Source organism: Chiroxiphia lanceolata, chromosome 1 (assembly GCF_009829145.1).
Source record: "Chiroxiphia lanceolata isolate bChiLan1 chromosome 1, bChiLan1.pri, whole genome shotgun sequence".
Classification (NCBI taxonomy): Eukaryota; Metazoa; Chordata; class Aves; order Passeriformes; family Pipridae; genus Chiroxiphia; species Chiroxiphia lanceolata.
This window is the reverse complement of record NC_045637.1, coordinates 119,416,671-119,442,233: the sequence shown is the minus strand read 5'-3', so window position 1 is coordinate 119,442,233 and position 25,563 is coordinate 119,416,671. Positions and strand designations below refer to the sequence as shown.

At 37.3% G+C, this 25,563-nt stretch overlaps 1 protein-coding gene across 4 annotated transcripts in view; it reads right to left on the bottom strand.

The window, feature by feature from the left end:
• TBC1D5 (TBC1 domain family member 5) overlaps window positions 1-25,563 on the bottom strand; it is a 316,083-nt gene that overhangs the window by 37,579 nt on the left and 252,941 nt on the right. For 3 of the 4 annotated variants that reach the window (XM_032684071.1, XM_032684087.1, XM_032684081.1), the window contains 4 exons: window positions 19,884-19,969; window positions 13,185-13,453; window positions 8,318-8,377; window positions 2,575-2,738 (listed from right to left, as the gene is read on the bottom strand). In XM_032684071.1, coding sequence (XP_032539962.1) covers window positions 2,575-2,738; window positions 8,318-8,377; window positions 13,185-13,453; window positions 19,884-19,969 — 579 coding nt within the window. The remainder of the gene's footprint in view (window positions 1-2,574; window positions 2,739-8,317; window positions 8,378-13,184; window positions 13,454-19,883; window positions 19,970-25,563) is intronic. The other variant, XM_032684094.1, reaches the window with a different exon arrangement.

Sequence of the window (25,563 nt, the reverse complement as noted above, 5' to 3'; positions counted from 1 at the left end):
GGCTGCTCAGGATTATGTCCAGATGGCTTCTGAATATCTCCAAGGATGGAGAATCCACAACCTGCCTGGGCAACCTGTGCCATTGCTCAGTCACAGAACAAAAAAATGTTTCCTGATGCTCATACAGAGCCTCCTGTGTTTGTGCCCACTGCCTCTGGTCTTGTCACTGGGCACCACTGAGAGCCTGGCTCTGTCCTCCCTTCAACATGCATTTATGAGATCCCCTCTGAGCCTTCTCTTTTCTAGGCTGAATATTCCCAGCTCTCTCAGCCTTTCCTCATATGAGAGATGCTCCAGTCCCCTCATCAACTTTATAGTCCTTTGCTGGACTTTTTCCAGTACATCCATGTCTCCCTAGTAATGGGGAGCCCAGCACTGGACACGATACTTCAGGTGTGATCTGTGACAATGACATTCCTGTTCATCCCATGACACTGTTACAGTAATGCCCTCTGGTCTGTGAAAATAACTTTTTTAAATTCTATGTTGAAGAATGTGTTTTTACGTATGTATGGCATTTTCACTTTGCTTGGGAAGGGCATTAATTTCACCTGTTGCACCAACAGTAATTGATTTAAAACCACCTTTTTATAAAGAGATTGATGCATGGCAGTATTCCAACAAAGGCAATTTCCCCAATACTTAACAACACAATCTGTATAATTATTAGATTAAAAATGTAAACCAGTTCAGTTTGCTAAATAAAACAAAGATGTGAAACATTATGTTTTCAAGCATTCTGCCTCCAAAAAACAGCTGTAAATGAAGCAACTGTAAGACTGGAGAATTCTGATGCAACTATACTGGGATTTCAGGAAGAACTCTGGGGTTTTCTACTCTACACGGAAAACAAGGTATCATGAAATTTACAGGAAAACAAAAACCAAACATTGTCTTGAGCAACAGAGAACAGACTTAAACAAACCTTTTCCTCTCAGATCTACTACAAATTCAATTTTCCTATATTAAAGGTCAGTCAAAAACTGAACACAAGAAAATAGATTTTGGTAGCCTAAACCCTTTTCTAGCTGTTTAATCATAAAATGCTACATATTACAGTTCAAAGAATTCTTTTGAAAATTTACACCCTACTTTGTTTATCATATTTACTAATCCGCTGAAAATTATCATAAGGACAACAAATCTGTTACAATGAGTATGTTTTTGTCCAAAATTCTTGATGAAAACATTAATATTCTGATTTTGGGAAATTATTTACCTGAAAATCACATTAATCATTAATGGATTTTAATTGAGTATGAATATTATAATGGCAAATTCTCCTGTCTCCTATTAGAGAACTAAGGAGAACCCCAAGTTCTGGCCTGGATAAAAATTGCAAACGAAAGCTGAATACAGATCTCATTAACCACATAAAAAGAAAAGTTCAATACTAGTATATTTGTTTTTCTTCAACTCATGAGGACAAGCAGAGAGACATTAAGTTGTTGCTTTAGCTTTAAATTAAATCCAACATGTTTTAAATGGTCACAAACCAAAATTATAGCTTCGTGCTGACTAACCACAAAACACAACTTGTCTTTAGACAACATTAAAACATTTGGAAAAAAAATTAAACACTCTCATTCATGAACAAAAACTGAACAAAGTTGCATATAGTTGTGCATTTCATTAGAACATTTTGAATATCAATTGAAAGCATGATGTGGCTGTTAATAAAGATTCTGCTGTTTAAAATAAAAAAATGCTTAGATGTTCAGATTAAATTTCTGTGCAATATTTAGCTCTGAACACCTGAAGAACGGTGCAACATAGAAATCTGGATATTACAATTCCTATTTATTGAAATCAACAGGAAGTTATATGAGCATACATCTATGAAAAAAGAATGGAGAAAACCACTGTGCCTTCACCTTACAAAACCCACAACTTGTTACATCTACAACGTAACAGTTTTCTAATCAGCACAGAGACAATGGGAAATGTGTATATAGAATAAACAGGAATCCTTGCGTTCCATGGCATATGATGTTTATCAAAGCAACGCTCCTAAAATATCTTTCCCGGGATGAGAATTTCTTTGGAACATACCCATGATAAGAGCTGATTTTCTTGGACGAGAACAACCTGTTTAAATATTAGCTTCTTGTGACCAAATGAAAGGTCAGAGCTGTGTAAGAAATAGAACCGTGACTGCGGACTACAGATGCTACAGACACTGGGAATCCTCTGATGTATTAAGGAATTTCAGGGACAACAGATGGACATGTTTGGATCTGCTGAGCATTCAAGCTTCCCACTGAACTGTTTATTAACTTCAGGACTACAGTAGAAGTCTAACAAAGCAAACAAACTTACAGGACTTTTCTCCTCTTTCTCAGAGGCAACAGGTGCTTTCACAGTTTCATTTCAGGTAGGATTATGGGATGGAAGCCATAATGGAGATGTCACTCAACAGAAATGGTTGAAATAGCTTATTTCTGCTTTGGCCATTAACGTGTGTTTAGGGAAACACTTCCAAGTGCAAGTGCTCAATGCATGTGAGAAATGTGTGTCTCTAACAAGTGATGAAGTGTGGCATTAGAATAGCTTAAAAAAGTTAAAAGAACCCACCGACTCTTTTCTGCTCATAGTTTTGCTTTGGGAACGAGAGCGGGAGATGGTGCTGAAAAAGGAATCCTTTTTTGATGCAGACAAAGGTGGAGATCCTGTAAATTCACGTCCTCCAGACAAGCTCTCTATGCTTGGAGATGAACTGATGTTTTTTGAACTTTGGCCTGTAAAGTAAGTATAAAATAATAAAAAGAGTTAATTAGTGGGCAGTTTCTTTTCCCTGTAAATACCTCCTTGTCTTAACTGACATTCACCAAGATTCAGAGATAACATAGAATGAAATGTTGAAGTGTGCCAGCATGCACTGAGAGACTGAAGGACTGTTCTCATATGGAACTTTAATTTTTGTATGAGAGAAGAATACAAAATCTCAGTGTATATATAGATATATACACAACCACACACTATCTAGTATATATATATGTGTGTATATATATATATGTATATATGCACAACACTATATATATAAAAATACCATCTCAGCATATATCCCTATTATATCCACAGACCGAAGACGTTCATGCGGCATGAGCAAAGTACCATCTCATAGTAAAAAAACAATCTGATCTCATCAACACTACAATGGAAATACTTTTTTTCTCTCAACAAATAAACTGTGAAACTTTGCAAAAAAGGCTAAGAACAAGACCTTCATATTCTACTAATGGTTGGACACTGAAGATCTAGATGACAATATTTAGAATTACAGCAGGAAAAAGTGAGTCATGTTTGGGAAAGAATGTAAGCTCTCATGCATCAAATTTTAAAGCCATCTCCACCTAGAAGACATTTTGATGACGTTTACTCAAAAGTTACTTATTGTAATTTCATGGAGCTTTTAAAAAGAATCTAGCATTGTTCGCTGACATAGCAAAGACATCTGAGTAGAAGCCTGGGGTGGTTCACCATGACAACATATGCAGTCAGGCAGTCTTTGAGAAGGACCATTTCTTCTAGTTGAGGCCCGCAAAGTATTTTTAAATATTCAAATTAATTTTTTTTTCCATTAGAAGAAAAAAACCCAAACCAATATGTCAGTTTTCATTGACTTTCATTAAGAAAATTTTGCTTTAGGACAGATGCTAGTTTTAAAAAATCTTTCTATCATGTGTATCATGAAGTCAAGCTAGAGTGACTCGATGAAATTCTAGAGTTTTCCATTCTGGAAAAAAGTTAAATACCACATAAAACTAATGCTCAAGAATTCCTGTCTCTTGTTTGACAGCTATTCTGGTGAATCTGTTTGTGTTCTCCCTTCTTCCTTTCCTTTGTTTTTGGTGTGCTTTCATGCTACCATCTAAAGCACCAAGCTTTAGATGGTAAAGCTACTCTGCAACTAAATCATTCACATTTTCCTAAGGGAATAAATACAAATTTATTTGAAATATCCTCTTTGAAAAAGACTGTTAAGTGCAAAGAGATTGAACTAGCAAAGAATAAAACATCACGTTTATCACAATGTCCTAGTTAGAACAGCTGGGACCGATTCATTACTGGATGGGTGTAGCCCAAAACTGTGTATTCTATAGCCTTCCATGCCATTTTCCCAGAAACTGTTGTCAGTAGAGGCCTGCGAGGTGGGGGGGGGGATGTTCCTGAGCACCCTCATACCCTTTTATGGAATGAGCATCCTCTTACCCTTTTATGGAATTCCCCGCTCTGAGGGAAGGACTAAACACCCTTTTATGGAATTCCCCGCTCTGAGGGGAGGACTGAACATTCCTACCTGAACTGGAGAGTATATAAACCTGGAGTTTCAGAACCTTTTTACCACTTGTGGGATCCAGAGGAAGACTGCAGCTCACTACTCTCAACCAGACTGAGACCACCACCCTCAAATGGACTGCAGTAGCTCTCCCACCAGCAGGTTTTTCCCCTCTCCCTTTGCTTTGGACTCAAGGGGGGGCCCAGGGAGCACTGCTTTGTTTGTACCCCGGGGTGCTGGGTTGTACTTTTGGGCTTTGTGGGTTAGGGCCAGTTGCTTGTCCGTGTGGTTGTACTTATTGTATTATTTTATTAAATTGTTATTCTGACTTGTAATCTCTCTTTTGAGTTGGGTTGGTTTCCCCTGCTGGTTAACTTTTAAACCAGCACACACAAACAGACTAAAACCGACAAAACCGAAGAAAGGACCTGGGTTTAATATTCTCAACATTTTCTAGAAGAACATTGTCATATAAACTGCTTCCCACCTTCTCCTTCATTCTCTGTTGCCTTATTCTGATCACCTCTCCCATGATGCTCCTATTTTTTTGTCCTGCTTCTCATGCTTCTGTGGGCCTTCCTGTCTGTCTCCTCCTCTTCTTCAGACCCCTCCATGTTGCCTCTTCTTCTGCAACTTCCTTATTCTTTTTTCTTCATATATTCTTTCCTTCCCACCAACTTCATTAACTGCATTTTTCTGTTTCTTCCCAGCCCTCCTCCAGTCACTTACTACCTACCCCTTAGTCTGAACAGCTTCCTTAAAAGTGCAGGAGATAGAGGCTGCTATAGATCTCACTTAACTTTTGCCTTTACATTTTATAAAGAAATGGGATATGCAATAATCAGGTATTTTGCAACTAATTCTACAGATGGAAAAGGAGAAAACACTGCACTACAAACAGCAGAAATAATCCAGTCACAAGGAAGTTTTTAGAAGATTTCTAATTTTAGGATAAAATCATGTCACTTGGCAACACCATTATCCTTACAGTTGCCTTTATGTAAGAAGGAGACTTTTTTTATGCATTTCATAGTGGCAATTTATAACGGAAGTGTGGTTCTGCAGCAGGTAAACTAAAAATAGTCTTGGAACAGATGCAATCACGTATTTTAGCAAATAAAGCATTTATAAAAGCAATTCATACAGCTAAGTCAGAGCAGCCAATAAAAATGCTAAACACACACAAAAAAATCTTTTCAGTGGGCAGAGCAAAGTTCAATGAAAAAATATTTATTATGTATAAATCAGACTAAACAGCCTCTCTTTCCCAACCTAGTAAGAAGAAGATATCTTCCACATAGGATCAAGATTAGAAAACCCAAAAAACAATTAAAAAATGAGCAATGTGTATTTTTCACATACTCTTCACTGTATGGTCTGCATTTAATGCACTTCAACTTGCAAATAAGCAGATTATGTGATAAAAGCTCACAGATAATATTGAGAGAAGGATACTTTAAGTATATTTCAGGAATCCAGGCACATGAAACAATGCAGTTTGATAAAACAATGGACAAAATTATCTGTAAAGATTTTTTTTCTACATTCTGTCTTTCAGCTCTAACGAAAAAGATGTCCAAAATATAATAGGAAATTGAAAACACAGAGAACTGTCCCCATGGCCACTGCAAACAGCTACACTTCAAAAGATGGGTCACAGTTTAGAGGAACAAAATATGCAACTACTTGCATAACCAAAAAAGATTTTGTGGATGGAACAATACAACTGTCCTAAAAGGGAATTTGCTCAAATAACACCAAGAGCTTTGAATGATCTGGCTTTATGGCCTAAAAATATATATAATGAATATGAAAAATAAGAGCAATACAAGATATAGAACCAGAGGTGATAAAAATACTATACCTGTATGTTTTATACCCAAGTAAGAAGGGTTTTGATGCACCTGATTCTTCTGCATGAATAAGAAAATATGGGGAAATTATCATTAAGAAACACTAATTTTTTATTCTGAATTCAACCCCATGAACAGTGCTGCGACACGGATTATTGGAGGATGTGATTAAGAATTAAGCAAGAACAGCAGTTATGAATAATTAGTGTGTTGCAAGTCATAAAGCAGAATTCTTGGATTGTAATACGCTTCTCTAACTTCTAGAGGAGTCAACATCTTTACAATTGTAAATAAGAAAGCTGTTTTCCTTAATCGAAAAAAAAGAACAAACAAAAACCCAAAGATATCTATGATTTTCCCAACACAGAAGTTTAATGAACCACAGAATATTCTGAGTTGGAAGGGATCCACAAGGATCACTGAGTCCAACTCTTAAGTGAAGCTGCTGTAAGAACATTTAACTGAGTCAACATGTTGCTTCTGAAGTCCTTCAGATGTATTATATGTGCACCGATTTCTGAGGCATTAACAGTTCTCACATAACTTCGGAAATAACACTGTAGCACCAACGCAGAGATTTCAGGATCTTCGGAGTATGACACAAATGCCATTTGTACCTTCTGTATTGTGGGTCTTACTGATTCTAAATCTTTCTTAATAAGCAGCATGGTACATTCTTCTCAGTCAACAGTTTTGCAAGAAGGTAATTTGATAGAGTTCTTAATTTAGGATTATTCTTCAAAAGAAAAAAATCTGCTCATTGTGTCAATCTCAGATAAATACATTACACCTTCTTAAAAGAAGATTAGAAAAATCTAATATCTGAATACCTCTGAGCATATACCAGAAGGTCCTAATGCCTATATAAAACAGGCTGAAGAAACCCCATAAGCATGGAAATCAAATACATGCTTATGAAACACACAGAACAAATATCTAAGGATCCCTGACATATGCAATAGTTAGAACACATTACTGTGTAGGATGTCTCAAAAATATATATATATGCACGCTAAAATGCATAAATAGTTCACAGTAACGATCCATAGGATTTCATACCCTAAAAATACATCCATTTCTGAGGCAAAAAGGAGCAACTTTACGTGCATGTGCTGGCTTCTAAGTGGCTCGATATTTGCCAGTTGCTAATGATCCTGGGGATGACCCCAATTACAAATGCTCTGCCTCAAAACCATTTGGAAAACTACAGAGTGGTAGTGGCAAAAGGAACAGACCTGTTGGTATTGAAGGGCAGAGGGTGGAGATATGTAATATCTTGAATAGAGGAAGGAAAATTTAAATGTAATGTGATCAATAATAAGGTCTTATTAAAGGTGATGAGAGGTGTGGAGAAGACTTACAATGAAAGGAAAGTGAGCTTCGGGTCTTACTAAGTTTGAGTAAGTTATGGGGGAGATAACCATGAACCTTGGAGGTCCCTACTAAACTATATGAAAAAATCAAAGAAAGATGCACAAAAGGCATATAAGAAACTTATGACTCGTTCTATTTGGTCCCTACAGAGGAAAAGAATAGCTTTCATAGTTATAAGGAGAACAAGGACAAAGATACCAAGAAGAACTGAAGTGCGGCACTATATATAATTCAAAACCATTCAGCTCTGCTCATCTATTTGCCATAGTCAGAATGTAGGGTATTAAAATTTGCAAAAAGAATGAAATGAGTTTTATAAAACTTTTCAGATAAATTAGTTTCCCTTTTCCTCCTACAGTGAAATTGGAGCAAGGGCTTCCAGCACTTTTGAAATTCATTCAAACCATGTCATCATGCAAATCCATATGCTTTTTATTTCAACCAAGGCAGGCAAGTTCCTTGTCAGACAAGTGCATTAAAGCAGATGTTTGGCTCAAAGTACCTGCCTCAAATATAACAAGAGGGATGTAATGCAGCTGAAAGGGACACTGATGGTGGAATCGCTCCCCCGTGCCAGAGTGTGAAATGGGCTACAACGTACAAGCACATACAGATTTTTAATGCAGATGGATGCTGGCGCACAGCGGATGCAAGTGAAGGGACACACACACACACACGCAGGGGGACCGGGGAGGGATGAAGCGGAGCTGCCGCTCTCTCCCTACACAACAGTGCCGCTCGGTGGATGGACAATGGCAGTGATCGCAGCCGCCGCGGCGGGCGGGGGCACCCGCGGCGCCCCGGGGCCTACCTGTGAGGGCCGGGGGGAGCTGCTGCGCCGGCCCCGGCGGCGCCGCCTCGCCCGCCTCGCCTGGCAAACAAACAACAGCGTTAACGGGGCCCCGCCGCCGCAGCTCCACTAGGGGAAGAGCCGCAGCTTTGGGGGGTCAGCCGAAGGATCCTGCTTTGAACAGAAAGGACATTGTGACAGGGCGGTGTGGGGGCAGGCAAAAGGAGACGGGAAGGTTTGATAACCAGTGCGCTGCAAACCCCCCAGTGCTTTTAAGAGACTGATTTAAATCAAAATCTAAACTTTAACAAACAATCAAAACCATTTTGTTGCTGGTACTTGAACACTGACAGTGTAATTTTGCTATTTTGGAGCATCAGAGAATGCCTGAGGTTGGAAGGGACCACTAGAAGTCACCTGGTCCAAGCCCTCTGCTCAAGCAGGGTCCTCTAGAGCACACTACTCAGGATTACGTCCAGATGGCTTTTGAGTATCTCCAGTGAGGGAGACTCCACAATCTCTCTGGGCAATCTGTTCCAGTGTTTGTCACCCTCACAGCAAAGTTCTTCCTTGTGTTCAGGTGGAACTTCCTGTGCATCAGTTTCTGCCCATTGCCTCGTGTCCTATTGCTTGGCACCACGGAGCAGAGCCTCTCCATCCACTTGACACTCCCCCTTGAGATTCTTAATAGATATTGACGAGGTCCCCTCTCTATCTTCTCCAGGCTAAACAGTTTCAGATCCCTCAGCCTTTCCTTGTAAGGGAGGTGCTGCAGTCCCCTAATGTTCTTTGTAGCCCCCACTGGACTTGCTCCATGAGCTCCATGTCTCTCTTGTACTGAGGAGCTCAGAACCTGTATTCTTATTGCCAAAAAAATTTCATAATTTCCTAAGAATATGTATATTTGTATGCTTTTTAAAATGGAAAAAAGTGCATTTGTCAATCTGTGTTTTATTCCTGTAATTTTTACTCAGTTCTGCTATCAGTAAGGACAATTTCTTTATCCTTCTAAAATGCATAATCATTTTCTAGAGACAGTTCATAAATAATTATAAATAGGGAGATCATTTGTTTAGGGCATATTTAGTGACTGTGGAAGTTCTCTTTGTGTTACAACAAATACCACAGTAGTATCAACTCATAAAAACAAACAGTAGCCTGGTAACTCTTTAAATTGGTGATCACAGTTTTGGCAGAACTTCATCTTCAAACTGGTCATCTAATGTGTCCTTGTGATAAAGCTGCATTCAAATCAAAAGCTTCTTGGGTTTCATCATGAAAGGTCCTAGAAGGAAAATTGTATCTGGCACTATCAGGGAAGACGTGAAAGAGAAATGCTTTCTTTTCTGGCAACACATTGCCATTTGGTAATCAAAGTGTGTCCAATTTCTGAATGATCAAGCATCCAGCGGAACACAAAGGGTAACAACTCTGCTTTTCCCCCATATTTTTCCATTATCAATATTTTTGTCTTTCAAAATAACAAATTCAACTGATAATCCAATGAAGTCAAGATTTGAATTCAACTTTTCTGCCAATGAATTACTTCAATGTATGTGATCAAAAGAATATTTTAATTCCTTTTCTGTTAGCAGGCTACCTTGCATAAGTAATCAGCAATGATATCTGATCTTATTCTGTGCTGAGGACAGGCTGAATGGGATTAATACATTAATAGGAGGAACTGAATTTCCAATTAGGTGTCTGGATACTTAGTGTAACTGTGATTTGTAATGCTGAAGACTCATCTAGAATTCCAGGCTTGCAATTATGTGGGGTTTTTTTTCTTTTTTTTTCCTCAGTCTCCTGTTTTTCATTTACATTATCTAAATTATATCCATTTTTTCTTACAAAAATTCAGCAAGTATCAAAAATTTGTAATGAGAAATAATTTCAAGTGATTATGTAAACCAACCATTCCTCATATAGAGTACAGCAGCACAAATGATACCTGTCACTGCTGCGGCTTTGTGAGTGTTAACTGTCTAAACAGAGCTGTTAAAACTGGGATAAGATTATTTTGCCAGTCCTGCAAGATATTTTGTTATCAAGGACTTCTTCACACTTAAAAAAAAAGCAGATCAGGCAATTAATTTAATCTCTTCAAATTTATAACTCTCTACATATTAATATAAATTATCAGCACTGCTTGAGCATTCAAAACCTAAAAGGACCCATCCAATATGAGAAAAAATGGATAACTTATGGCTTGATGCCTGTTAGATTTACAGCACTTCAGCCTGTTATACTGTCCAACTGAGCATCTGTGTTAGATCAACCAGAAGCGCAAATGTCTATCAATTTAAATCCTAAATCCATGCCTCTGCCTACCTCAGCTAAATAATCAAGCTCCGGGAGGTTGAGTAGAGCTGAAAACACAGTGAAGAACAAGAACATAAGACAATTAGTGACAGCTAGTTAGTAACTTGGGAACCTTTTATTTCCAAACCATGCCAAATAGCATTTACATACTCAAAAGCTACAACAGAATCCAGTGCTAGAAAAAAAGCAGAAGCTAAAAAGGCATGTAAAAAGTTCGGCACAAATATAAGTAGAATGAGAGCTTCTAAATTCTAAATCTTAAGGCCTGGGATGGAAGTACCAGAAGCTTCTCGTAGCTATGGGGAGTGCCCTCATTCACTGGAGATGCTGTACATCTCTTTCTTTAGGTGGTGATACTGTTCTTCTCCACAGAACTGCAAAGACTTATTCTTGCTTTTAGGGTGTGATGGATACAGTGCCGAGCTGTATACGAAGGCATCTGTATCATGCTTCAAAAGGCTTTTTAGCCTTTTTCTGCCACAGTGTCATTGCAAATAGGGATTTTTTTTGTTGCTAAACTATTCCTACATTTAAACTTACTGCAGAGAGAATTCAGCCTCTAAAAGACTTTACATTTCCTTTGTTATTTTGTGTGTCTCTTTAAAAATATAAATTATGGCACTTGCAAACACAGTTACCAGCCATCATTTAAAATTTCTGTCCAACTATAGGCAAAATACTAGTAACTGTACAGGTCTGGAATAACAAGCATGGCACAAATATGTAAAACAAAACTCACTGTCATCTCAACCTATTAAAGAAAAAGCATATTTATATTTTGTTGCCCTTAAATTACTTCTGCAAGGGTTGTACCAAATATGGATAGACAGAGTATGGTGAGAGGAGGCTGCAGGTACTGAAGTGTTTCAGTATGTTTTATTTCCTCTTACCATGAAAATGCTTTGTGCCCTACATCATAAATTCTTAGTAACTTTACCAAATCATCATATTCCTGTTGATAGAGAAATATGTGCATGGTTTGTACATGACAATGACCAAATGTAACTACAATTTTTTATTCTGATTCTTGTATGGGAAGTGTCAGGTGCATTTCCTAATGATGCAACATATTAATTGGCACATACAAGTATAAAAAGGGTCATCCCTGACCAGCCAGATCAAGATTAAGCTACAATTGATTCCACCTATAGAAGTTGCTTCACATTGTACGCTTTTATTATATTAAACAGGGAAAGAAAATAACCACCTGAGGAGCACTTTTCAACTCAAAAGGGAAAAAAAGAATAACGTGATAAGGGAACTGTGGAAAATGTTTTTAAAAAAGCAAACAAAAGGTCTCTCCAAAACTGTGTAAATAATTTTGTTCTACGCCTAATTTTACCTCCATTGTTGTGAACAGGATTTGCATCAAAGATTCACTGCACTTCAGTTTCACATCTGTGCTGTAAAACCCTTGCTGGAGCAATTTCTGAGATTATTCTATGATTCTGACAGAAGCTGCATCTCTGGATTTTGCCAAGCAGCTGCAGTGGTCCTCACAGAAGTGCCTGTATATCTGTCTGCTTCAAGAGAATGGCTGTACCTTTCATTTCTGCTCCCTCAGTGTCTGCTGGGGATGCAATGCATCATGGAAGGACTAACTTTGGACCATATGGCTGCCAGAGGAAAGACAAAGAACATCAACTTCAGCTACAAAGTGTTATTTCCCTTCTCTTACACTTTTAAATCCACTGAAAAAGAATGGTGCAATCCTATGTAATGGTTCAGGGCAACCAGCACCAGCCCTCAAACTCATAACCATGACTTGGGATGAGTTGCTGGAAGCAGCAGATACTGTTGTGCTCTACATACTCCTTGTAAAGCACATACTGCCACAGGCTAGCTGAAGATGAAAAGCAGTAAAAAATACCCTGAGCATGGCAGAGTATAGGAAACAACTACCAAAGCTGAGCTTTTGAGTTTGTGCTTTGAATAAGCTGCTCCCAAGAAATATAAAAAGAAAGGCTCAAGAAAAAGAAGCAGTGTTTACTAAATAAAGTGCAGAGGGTCATCACAAATTATTAAAAGACAAATTCATGTTATTGTTCAAATAGCTTCTTACATAAGCTCCACACTTTCTAAAGGGGGTAAGAATTTGTTTATTAAGAATTACTATGGAATTGACCTTACTTCCTTCACTTGTATTTAGCTAATATTTTTATGCATGAGATTTGTGCCAATAACCTGGAAAAACATATATGAAATTAGTCTTACAGTTAAAAATAGGTTGCATTTGAAAAACCAAAAAAATTAATTGGCTCATGTTTACACTAACAATGTAGCTTGTTGGTATGTCTGATGCAGCTTCTGGTTAATATTATTTTAAAAGGTTTAAAACTTCTTACAGTATTTGCACACTCTAAAGATAGCATCTAATTCTGTATTACACTGCAAATGTACTGTTGTACTTGGCACAGGTAGCCAGCCTAACAAAATACTTTTTTTTTGCTGTTTCCTCCAAATATGTACACGCTGATATAAAATTCAAAAAAATACTTTCTTCAGGCCTTAAGATGTATGATAAAGCTTCCTTCTGTCACGGCACTGTCACACGTTTCTCCTTTACCTTTGCCCAGCTGAACTGGCATGCTTTCAGACTTCATCATCCTCTGCTGCTGCGACTGGTGCTGCTGGTGCTGCTGGTGGTGATGATGGTGCTGGGGGGCTTCCACCGTACTCCTGATGGGCATGGAAGTGGGAGGAAAGCTGCTCCCCCCTGTAGGAGTGCCCACAGCCCCACCTGAAGCCATAGCTGGAGCAATGAGCTTTCGGCCAAAATTCAGTAAGCTGTTGGACACTTTGTTAATGTTCAGAGGGGCAGCCTTAGCGCTGGAGCTGAGAAAAGAAGAGAAATTATCACATCATTGCCAATGGTTTAAACAGACACAGCCATACACGTATCAGTCTCCAAAAATGGGAGGAAAAAATTTAAGATTTGAATGTTATGAAGAGGGTGTTTTACTACAGTTATACTGGAATACATGCAGAGGCCACAGAGACTGTGAATTTTTCACAACCAGTAGTGACAAATTTTTCTGGTCCCTTCTCCCTGAAAAATGCAGACAACCCCAAACAAAGCGAGTTTGCACCAATTTTCTAAATTTTGCTTTTAAAATTACATAATTTACACAGTTTACATAATTTACATAATTTAAATTAAATTACATAAAAAAAAGAAAGAGTGACAAAAAGCAAACCAGGCTTTACAGAATTGAAAACTTTATAAAATTGATTTTTTGCACTCTTACTCAAAGACTGCTTTAATATTTATTTCCACTAGATTAAATTCTCTCAAATGGTTAAATTTACTCAAACCCAAACACTTCTTTCAGCAAGAAAAACTAACAGTAGACTGTACTTTTAGACTGGCAGAGCTAGATGTCCCTTGCTCTTACTTCACTTTCTGCCCAGCCCAATCATTTCAAGCCAAGCACTTTTTCACGAGAATCCTGATTTCTAAAGTGATTTTGCTGAAGGACTGCTTAAGGATATAACACATATACTGAATTATCATCCTTATCATTGTTATATTTTTAACTACAGTGGCTATTTAATTCACTTCAGTTATATGCAACATTAAGAATGAGGAAATTGTTGAACCATTTAATCTGTTTAAAATAAAAAGGCAGAGAACCTTCTAATTCCCAGTAGAAGTGTTTGGATAACCCACGGATCAGCAAAGTCATTTCTGTTTGTTCGTGCAATAATTTCCTGTTTTATATAATTAATGCTTGAAATACCCTTCACAGAAATATATCAGAATCACAAAGACCTTTTCACTCTTGAGGTTTTATTTTGATGATTTGTACTTCCATGATATAAATAGCTGTCTTTTAAAAATGTGAAGAAATGTAATTGAAACCAATACAATCCCTGTACTGTGGAAAAAAACTGCTTTGCAATGTTTTGGGGAAGTTTAACTAAAAATAAACTACAAATGAATTAATATGGGTGACTTGTAACTTGTACAAGCACCTGGAAAAGTAATTTTGATTTTGCTTTTCGTATAATTTCTCTATTTGTCTCCAGAGATGTTTTTTTAGAATACACAATACAAATGCGCACACACACATAAAGCACATCCAGAAAATAACAACAGCTGAGTTGTTTAGACTCAGAATAGATACTCAGAATAGACAGAATAGGAGAGATATCAGAAGGAAGTATTTGAGCCTGCACACTCACGAGATACAGCCCCAAGCTGTACGGGGCATTTCTGCCATAAACTGGTGATGAAGAAAGATGGTACTTGGCATTTTTTTGGAAGACCAGCGGTGCAGAGACTGGGGTCAAGTGTTACTTCCCAATTTGTGGAAGCTGAGAAGGAATGATTGCTGAATAATAATTACCGGATGTTTCTGCATCTCCCCATTTTATTGACTGCTGCCAGTATTACAGAAAGTCTTCCTGTAGTCACCTGAGAATGACTGACAAAGTCACTACAAAGACAGCATCGCAGAACTATAAAATACTCTTAAAGATGCCCAAACAGTTTCAAAAGCAAACTGAAGAGTTGTGAGACTGAAATGTTAAAGGTAATGATTTAAAAAAACCAGCCATTCAAAAGCAGCAAGTGCTTTGCTTAGGCCAAGGTTTGCACCCTACAACTGAAAGGGAGAAGGAGAGGTTTGGGTGTGGTGGTGAAACCTCTGATCTGCATAAGAACAGCCCAGGTGCAGAAGGGGTTAGTATCCATCCTGGAGGATGACCTTGACAAACCAACCTTTGTTTTGCAACAAGCTGGTTTTTCAGAAGAGGATCCTGTGGAGGTAGGATAATGCTTTTTATCATGTTAATTTCCTCTCTTACACAAGTGGCTCAGGTGTAAAAATAGCCCTGCCCCCAGGTGATTCACACGTAAGCCTGAAAGTATTCACCCCTTCTGATGGGGCATAACTGGGTCAACTATGCTGATGTGAGAGGCAGCTGTAATGACTCAGAAGGTGTCTTAAGCCATCAAAGACCCCCAGAGCACCCCCAAACTAATTTCTGGGGTCTTCCACCAGACAACTAAGCATGATCCACAGTGTTGCAACAGACAGTGTAAAACTGTCCCCCCCTAGGGGAGGTACCTGGGTGTTCCCACTTGGACCTTAACATATATTAATCCATTGAACTTTGTGTTTCCTGGGCTTCCCCTGCCCCAATGGATCAAGACTGTGACCCTCATCTCAACCAAAAGACATTGAAATTGCGTGAATCAAGTCTCCTTGCTGGATTCATGGGTGGTGATATCTTTCTTCTCTGCTAGTTACTGTTATCCTTTCTCTTTCTTTCTTTTCCTTATATATATTTTCTTAAGTGATATCTTTATATTTTATATTGTTGCATTTCTATAGACAATAACTTAAACACCTATATACCTCCTTTCCATTGCAACCAAATAGTTCTAAAATAAACTTGCTATCTATCTATCTGTCTATCTATCTATGTATCTGTGTATCTATCTACCATTCACTGTGGTTCAACTCCAATCTGCCCCAAGGCATCTATTAACAACAACCTCAGTTATCCCACCTTCCTGGGTCATAACAATAGTGCCCATGATTTTAAAGAAGAGGTCATGGTTAAATGTTTGTTACTCTTAAATTTTACTCTGCTACTTCACAGCAGATTCAGTTATTTATCAGTTCAGATACTTTAGTTAAAAAAAAAAAGGGATTTTTTTCTATTCCATCTCATATATGTGGCATCAGAAGAGTCAGCACAGGGCCTTTTGTTTAATGTCTTCTCTATTCCAGAAAGAAAACTATTGAGGCTTTGAAGGTGGAAGAAGAAATATCAAATTCTGGCTTAGCAGATATCAACCAGTTATCAACAGTTGCAATAAATCTAATTACATCAGTGATTTTGGGAGTCATACCAGCAATGACTTGGTTGAGATTCAGAATCCAAACTTCAGTATATTTGGCATATTTTTTCTCTCAATCTACTGAAACCAATCACCAAAATTGGAGACTGGGGTGGTAGTATCACTCATTCTCCTGAAACATCACCTTAGAAGGAAGATAATGGCTTGCACATTGAATCCTAGGTTTGTGTTGTCTCTAGGTCTAGAACCGTGACAATCACTAAAAAAACCCCTTGACTGTGCACAAGAAATTATATTTACTAAATCATTTTCTCTGACAGGCTACCCAAGCAACAAAGCCACTGGAAACTTTGAGACTGCATCACTGGAATCACGGTGGTCCACAGATGCAGGAGACAAAGTTTATAAAGAAGCTCATGTATATTTGTGTCTATCAGCTTGTTTCTTTCTTGTTTCTTTTTTTTTTTCAGCTATATTATGCTTAATAAAAAGTTGGCAGTTTTCCTTCTACACCGCTTAATTTGCTGCTTTGACACATATGTACACCAGGACTAGTCACAAGTATTGAGGCCATGTTGCTGGGAACACAGCTGCACTGGGCAGGGCACGTCTCAAGGATGAAGGACCACCGCCTCCCTAAGATCTTGCTCTATGGTGAACTTGCCACTGGCTGCCCATGAGAGGAGCCCCGAAGAGAAGATACAAGGACTCCCTGAAACAACATCTCAGCCTTGCCCATATCGATCAACATAACTGGTCTACTCTGGCCTCCAATCGGGAGGTCTGGAGACACACCATCTATAACGCTGCTGTCTCCTTTGAGAACGCACGCAGGATCACTCTAGAGGAGAAAAGACAACGCAGAAAGAATCGTGTCTTGCAGAATATACCACCTAAGGAGTCTTTCTGCTGTGCCTTTTGCAATCAGATATGTCTATCTCGTATTGGCCTCGTTAGCCACCAGTGTGCTTGTAACAAACGTGGATAGAGCCTTCCTAAATCTTCGTTCGCGAAGCCCGGCCATGATGATGATTCATATGGTTGGAAAGAGACTTTTTGAGAAACTTCACTTTACAGGAATAACAAACATCAAAACTCTCTACGCCTTTGTATCTGACACATGATTTTAAAAAATGCTTTCAACAGTACCCTGCAAGCACCTTTTATAATTACTTGATAACTAGAAAGGATAGTTATTGCAGCTCCTAATACCTGTGGTGTGATTTGGTTGTGCCATGAACTGACACTGCTAATGATCAGCTCAGAACACATACAAATACATGAAAATTAAATAATGATGCTATCTAAACCACCTTCTCAAGAGGTGGTTTTATTAAATATATTGTAAAGCAAAATCTGTGCAATTTCTCTGAATCACAGCTTCAGAAAAAGAACAGTGAGGGGTCACATCTCTGGAGAAGTTACAATAAACTGAGACAAAGTTCTGGAAAATAAGAATAATGTGCCTACTTCTTACATCTAAATGTCTGATATATTAACGCAAAGGATGATTACAGCCATTAAACATGGATCAATATCTACATTTTAGCCATCTAAATGAACCAGACATGCACAACAATTACAAGAAAAATACTGATTGATTATGTTGTAGAGTTATCAGCAGATGCATTTAAAAGTAAGGCATCAGTTTAAAAATACGAGTATCAAGGAGACGTGAATTCCATCTATGAAGCAAACAATTTTGTTTCATCACAATAAGCATCATTGACCTTGACTGTGAATGGTGTATTTTTAAACTAGCAGTAGGAAGATGATTCAATCTCTGCAGTTTTCTGCTAAGATGGAAATGCTTTGTTTTAAGGAAGCCTTATTCAAAGGCATTTCTCTTTTCAGCAAGTAATCATTATGAGAGATGAGAGATAAATATATGAATATGACCAATTAAAAAGTTTTATATGTGATAAAATAAGCAATATATATTAGAGATTTACCAAGATATTTTAAACATACCGTTGAGCCTGTGGAATTGAAGATGAAAAAGACTTGGTAGTTGATTTAATCCATCTCTGCTCACTGCAGAAACATTTCCTAGTTTTACATCTTCCAGTTGGCTCTTTAGTCCAGTATTAAACAGATTTGCCACATTTGACCTACTCTAAATGTTCCTGTTTTGAGATAAATTTATCCCAGCTATTATTCTGTCTGAACTATTCTAAACAATTTAACTCTGAGATTAGCTCAGTTGCTTAAAGTATGGTGCTAATAACACCAAGGTCACAGTTTTGATCCCCTTAGGGGCCAATCACTTAACAGTTGGACTTGATGATCCTTGTGTTGGGTCCCTTCCAACTCAGAATATTCTGTGACTTGGAATTCTGATTTATCAATAACTTCACATCTCCTTTGGTGGGAATTCTGTGTATATGTGTACAGTTAACTTGTATTTCTACATAGATTTAACTGACTTAATTTTTTTCTTAGAATTTAGGTTTCCAACAGGTGTCATTCTTGTTTAGGCTTTATGATTTACTTATTTTTTCAAAATCCTTGAAACATTTCTTTTTGAATCTTCAAACAACTTATTCTTCCAGTTTAAGCAACTTTTGAGAGAATTTTTCAAAAGAGTAAGTATGTAAAATATGAAAATGCAATAGAATGCAGTAATTTTTGACACTTGTCCCCAACTTTAAACCCTGATTTAAAAGAAAAAGATGCTTTTGCAGTCACTCTACTCAGCTTTAATTTCTGCTCCTTTGCCCATTTTTAAAAGCTTTTCGATCTACTCCATTTTAATTTTAGCTGGCTTTTAATGTAGTGCATTAAATAGAATGTGACAGAGGTGCAAAGATCCAAAAGCCAGAAGGTTCCCATGTATCAGCAGGCATAGGATATGAGTGGGGCCACATGCAATCCAAGAAACTGCCTGTAACAGCAGTTTCAGTTGAAGCATTAGGTCTTGTGCTGGCTTGCCCTGCAGCCACCAGCCATCAGCAATTGGCACCCACCTTGTGGCCACCCAGATGATATGATCTTGACAAGGAATTTTAGCATTATTGATACAAACCATTTCTAAAAGAAGGGAGGAAAAGTTTTGTAAATATTACTTCAAGCTGGATCTACATTAATTCAACTTAACTTAGCTTCTGGTACGTGGATACTCCAGATTGCGATCAGACGTGCTATCGGAACCAGTTCAGCTACAGAACTCACATTGGCAACGTTTTACCCCCTGCTTTTACTGCACACGTCATTGTGTGTGAACGTCCTTAGCCTTAAAAAAAATGCCAGTGAGCGACTGCAACACTATCTGTAAAACCTGAATTTTTTCACTCAGTAATAGGCAAGGGACAGATTCAAAATAAATGTCATGAAATAAACGCATGTGCTTCTAATACTGCTTATATAATTCCTGTTTGGGATAAATGTGACTGCTGAAACATTTTGTTTATGTAAGGTCTTAGTTCAGTGAACACATATTTAGAAATAGCTTACCGTGTTTTGTTCATCAAGTCTGCTCCACGTGCTTTGTAATAATCTAAATTTTGTTGGAACTGATGAGTCACTGGTCTTGGATTTCGCTAAAAAATAAAAAAATACTTCAATGCAACTTTCAGGGAGATTTAAAGCAGAGGCATGAAATATGTTTATTAATGAGTACTAGAAACTTAAAGACATTTTCTTTTCCCAGGATCTTGGTTTCTCAAGGCAGTAATGTCAGTTACACTGAAGTGAAGACTTAAAATACTTGAAATAATACCAATGGTTACCAGTAAGTCCATTCCATGCTCACAGAAAAAAAAAATTAGTGTTCTTCCACACAGCGATGACGCTGTTGACTGTAGTGGTAACATTGCTAATTAAATCAATAATTTTTAGACAAGTACAGATACTGATCTGATTTCTTCCTGCAGCTCAGGTATATAGAATTTTACCACCTCCAAGCTAAAGTGATATGTTTTTAAAGAAAACAGTAATAGTAAAGAGAAACTGTAGCAAACATTTTGAACTCAATACATCACTAGCAGTATCTCTGTTAAGCGAAGAATTAAATTTAGTGAGACAACCTGAATATTCCCACTAGATGGCACACAGAGCCTTTATTTTCTCACCAAATTTCACCCTACTCAAAACTGAGGCTATGAATAAAGAACTGTTGTCCTATAACAAAATGTAGATAATTAATACTGAAACCATTGCTATTCTCCCATTCTGACACAATGGAACTCTTTCATGGAGTCACGCTGCCTTCAATAATTCTGAACATTGATTAAGTGTAGACTGCAGTATATGCATAAAGTATCTTGATTGAATGAATACATGCTGAAGGACACTATTTGGAGATGCAAGGTAATATTTTTAAGTAAAAAAATTTGCATACAGATGGAAACAAAATATGAGAGAGGTACAGAGAGGCCCTTTAAAAAATATATATATAAAAATCAGAAATGGCTTAAATAATTTCTAGTGTAAGAGAAAACAAAATGGTAAGTTTCTGCATAATGATCAGATATATTGTATAAAAGAGATCTAAATACTTTTCAAGGATTTGCTCTAATGGTTTAATCATTCATAGGCTGTTGCCATATATTCTGATCTGCCTTCTTACATTCTGCTAGTAGTAAATATAGTTTTAATGAACTATGCAATGACCTTTCTGAAACAGTTGCTTACAGGTGACAGTATATTATATTTTTGACAGAGTCAGTCTTCAGCTGTTACAGTTTCACACACTGTCTATTTCCTCTCCAGGTTTTATTATCGACTAGAGTATCCACTGTCTTATCCTCTCATCTACATACATATAGATAACCCTTTTTCCTTGAAAACCATATTTTTGGAGGAGGATGCAGAAGTTGCCTTTTAAAGACCAAAATATTGCATGTGCGCAAAAGGAGAGAAGAAGATTTAAAGAGGTGGTAGATACCAAAGGTCAGGATAATTTATGGGGGCATATTTAAGGGTGGGAATTCCCAGATCGCTTCCTGCAGTTATAGACTTAATCTTGTATGAAATTTCTCATTTTCTTTCTTTGGAACCATAATAAAGATTTCAAACACACATGCTATTTGTAATGTTCATTAAAAAATGAAACAACTGAAAGCTATTAGACAAGCATTAAAAAAATCCTCATCCATCCTACCACCCACATTGTAATGGCCGTTCTACATTTTTTGTCTCCTGTTATAAAAACAATGTTTGCATAACTCTACCTATTCATATAGTTTGTAAGTCAGTCCTCATCAACTGACAGCAATAACAATGAATCAGCTTTAGTTACTATTGCTCTAGTTTGGTAATTCAATACATTTCTATGATAATCAAATCCAAACTGACGTGATGAGGGTAACTGATGATTCTGCGACTACTATCTGAGTAATCAAACAGTGTAACTTTTCTCCCATAAATTAACTTCTTTCGTTACGTGTCTTGATGGCCATTTAAAACTAGGTGGAAGAATAAGAGATGGTTAAAATAATGGGCACTTCTAAGTCATAAGACAGCCCTTTGAAAAATACACACTACTAGGTGCTAGCCAGATTTGCAATTAGCTTCCAACAACTTGGCATATATTGAAAGTTAACAAAAACAATGAATTTTCTTTTCCACTACCCAATAAATAATATAAAAAGATGATTACACATTGCTTCTGAATTAAAAATCCCCAGACCAGCAAAAACAATAGGAAAAGATCATATAGAACAGCATCCTGAAACATATTTATGCAGAAATGACAAGCAATTCAAGACAGGAAAGGCTGATCTACTTTCTAAGCACTTAAAGCCATTAATAGGAATAACGAACTCAAACATATGAATGAGAAGCATTACTTTCATAGGGGCCTATTTAAATTCCTATGAGGTTTAACCATATCAAAGGAAGAAGCAGTTTAAAGTACTATTACATGCAGTGAAAAAAAAAGCCCTCAGAAAAAACGCTGTTGAAAAAACATTAGAAATGCAAGACAGTAAATACCAAGGTTTACTGCTGCAACTCCTTTTGTAGCACCAATGAGAAATCCTTTCGGAAAATTTCAGTATTTAAAAAACCCCAACCAGACATATATGTTAGCAGACAAGTATCTATGAAATATCACCACAGAAATCTTAAATACTTCTGAAAACTGAAATTCAGACAGTAAAAAATATGATTTTATGAAGATTATGACCTTTATTTCACTGTGATTGTCCTTTAAATTTTCTATTCTTTTCAATCATTTCAGTAAGTTAAATACAAGCAGCAGAAAGGAAAACCTACACAATGACAATGTTTCTTGCTTAAGAATTTTAAACTAACTCCTCTCTCTAAGCATCCAATTTGATGTGTCCCCTGTATTATATTCCACATATTAGAACTAAAGACTAAACAAATTTATTTACAAAAAACATAGCTATTGTTTAAAACATTCACAGCAATCAGTTTTTTCCTACAGAGTGCAATTTAGAATGATCTGATTTGTATTTGCATTACTTAAGCAAGTAAAGTTATTCCTTTAGTTTTTCAATTTATGTAAGTATTTTTACTAGTACCTCAATAAAATATTTTTTCTTAAAAGGTTAATGTTAAATTGACAGTGAAATCAATCCTTCAAATTAATAGTTTGTTGAATCCCCCTAAGAAATTGTGTAAGGGTATTATACAGATTAACACATATATGGTTTTCTCCTTTTAAGGAAAGAGAGAGCAGAAATCAGAAAGAAGTCTGTGCCAATACTAGAACCCCTTTTCCCCACACCCATTTTATAGGAGTAGTTTGCTGGATTTATAATTCTTCTAATCCTAATTTCTATCTAGTGACTGTAGTTTCAACTGGTAGAAAATGCTCAATTTATGCTTTAAAAGGACAATGTATGAAATTCAGATGTAGAAGCACACATAGAAATTGATGTGATTTTGGACTTCGTCTCTTCAAAATGTACTAGCCACAGCCCAAAATGAGAAAGAGACGCCTTAAAATGTTCCAGGTATCTCTGAGGCACTCCTGCCTCTGCGCCCTTCCTGGCCTAAAAGATGCCCTCCCTCTGGCTCATTTGCCTGCTGAAGTCCACTCCCTGTCCTCCTGTCTCTGTTCTCAGCCACCACCAGACTTGACTCATTCCAACTCCCACGGCTGGCAGGAGATTCTTGGGAACTTTCTATTTGCCTTTATCCTCCTCCAGGGACATAAGTTATACCCACACCTGCACTCTTCCTAGGCCATGGGCTGCTGCTGTGGTCAGAACTGCACTGAATGCAGCAGAGATTCCCTAAACCTGCATAAACTGCTGAAAAGCAATTCCCACCAGCTAAGGATCATGCTCCATATGCTCAAATTCCTTGCTATAATCATTTTTTCTCCCTGGCCTCTGGTAACATAGCATGTCACATTACCCACAGAACAGACAGGATATAGCAAAGCACACTTGCGTGTGACAGAAGTCACAGGCAGGCTGTTCTACAACATACCTAACATTTCACCACCTGAATACACAGTATTTTTAAAAGTTCACATGCAGGTGCAAGTGGAGGGATCTCTATAATGCTCTTCTTTCTTGAGGTATTTTCTTTCCTCCCTTTTTAGTTTTATTAACAGGAGAAAACCCAAATAAAATTCTGCACTAAATCTGAAGGTTCAGAATAAGAGACAAGAATGAAAAAAGATTTTCGATATGTCTGATGAAAAATGAGACTTATTTTAGTGAACATGCTATTGCCTCAACGCCAAGGGAAAAGCACTCGTCATTAGAGAAATGAATTGCTCAGCTGTTTATAAGGAAAAAGCTCTAGGGGAATTTCTCAAGGCCCAAACCACAAAGCATTGCAGGGTTATGCAAACATATGTTGCAGGTGTTTTAGGGTAGACAGGTGGGAAAACCTCAGCTACTGAAAAATATTCCACTTAATAGATTGTATCTGAAACTAGATAACCTCAGTGCAACAGAGAAAAAAACAAAAACAGCAGCAGTGAATTCCACATCCAGGTGGCAATAGGCTTACCAAAATTATCATCTCACTAGTGTCAAATGGGACTTTTTAAAACTAATTTTTTCTAATATATTAAACAAATACTGCCAAACATTTATGTTTTTTTCATAAACTACTAATATTTTACACCAAAACTAAAGAGGAGACTGAATCAAATATATATATAAAGAAGACAAGAATAACGATGCAATGTTGTTCTATTTTTTAAACAATTATTTTTAAGGAGCTAATATGCTCCTTTCCCCCCCTCTTCAGCTGACAAGGCAATATTGGATTCTTTCATAATTCTTGTGCTGCCTAAGTATTACACTTCTTTTTTTTTTACTGAAGTTCTATTATTTTCTCTTTCATTTATTTCTAAAGAAAGTTGGAGGATCATGTGACTGTAAATTCAGTAAGGACTGGGAGGTCAGGAAAGGTTTACCTTTTCCTCCTAGATCGCCTATGCTTCTTTCTTCAATAATGACACAAACATGGCAAAAATTTGGACTGGAAACAGAGCTGAAATATGGCAGTTGAGATGTGGATAAGGAATATAGTTTGTTCAGTTAAGCAGCAGTTTTTCTATTAGTGGCTAATAATTAATATGAAGTGCTTACTAACTATAACCTAATAGCCTAGAGAGAGAATTTCACCTTTCCTCTTTTTATTCTTTTGTCAGATATTCAAGCAGCTGTCTCCATTCTACATGGCCAGACTTACACAGTATAAGCAATGGCTTAACATTAAAGATACATATCACAATATTTTGCATACTAAAGAATCAACCCACCCCAAACTCCAGAGCACCGAAAGCAAATGCCATTCTCCAAACAAAACTTTCCTTTCACCCTCTAATTCTCCTCTTCCTTTATTATACCTTCTGCAGAACAAGCAACCTGCTGGAGCACAAATGGTATTTCATCCACCTATGAACCCATGACTTAAATACTTATTAGGATAAAAAAAGCCCCAGTGAGACATTAAACAACATAATGTGCTATTGCCAATTCAAAAGTGGTTCAAGGCCAAGAACAAGATATTAGTTAAAACGCAGGCTGATAGTCTGTGTCTGTCAACCCTCTGTATGAAAGCAGCACACTATGAAGGGTACCCTGAACAGAACTAATAAAGAACTTCCTTTAATCACGGGAGTTAGGAGATTCATGCAGTAATACTGGTGTTGGCAAAGGAAAACCATAATCCTCAAACTGGGAATAATGCTTCCTGT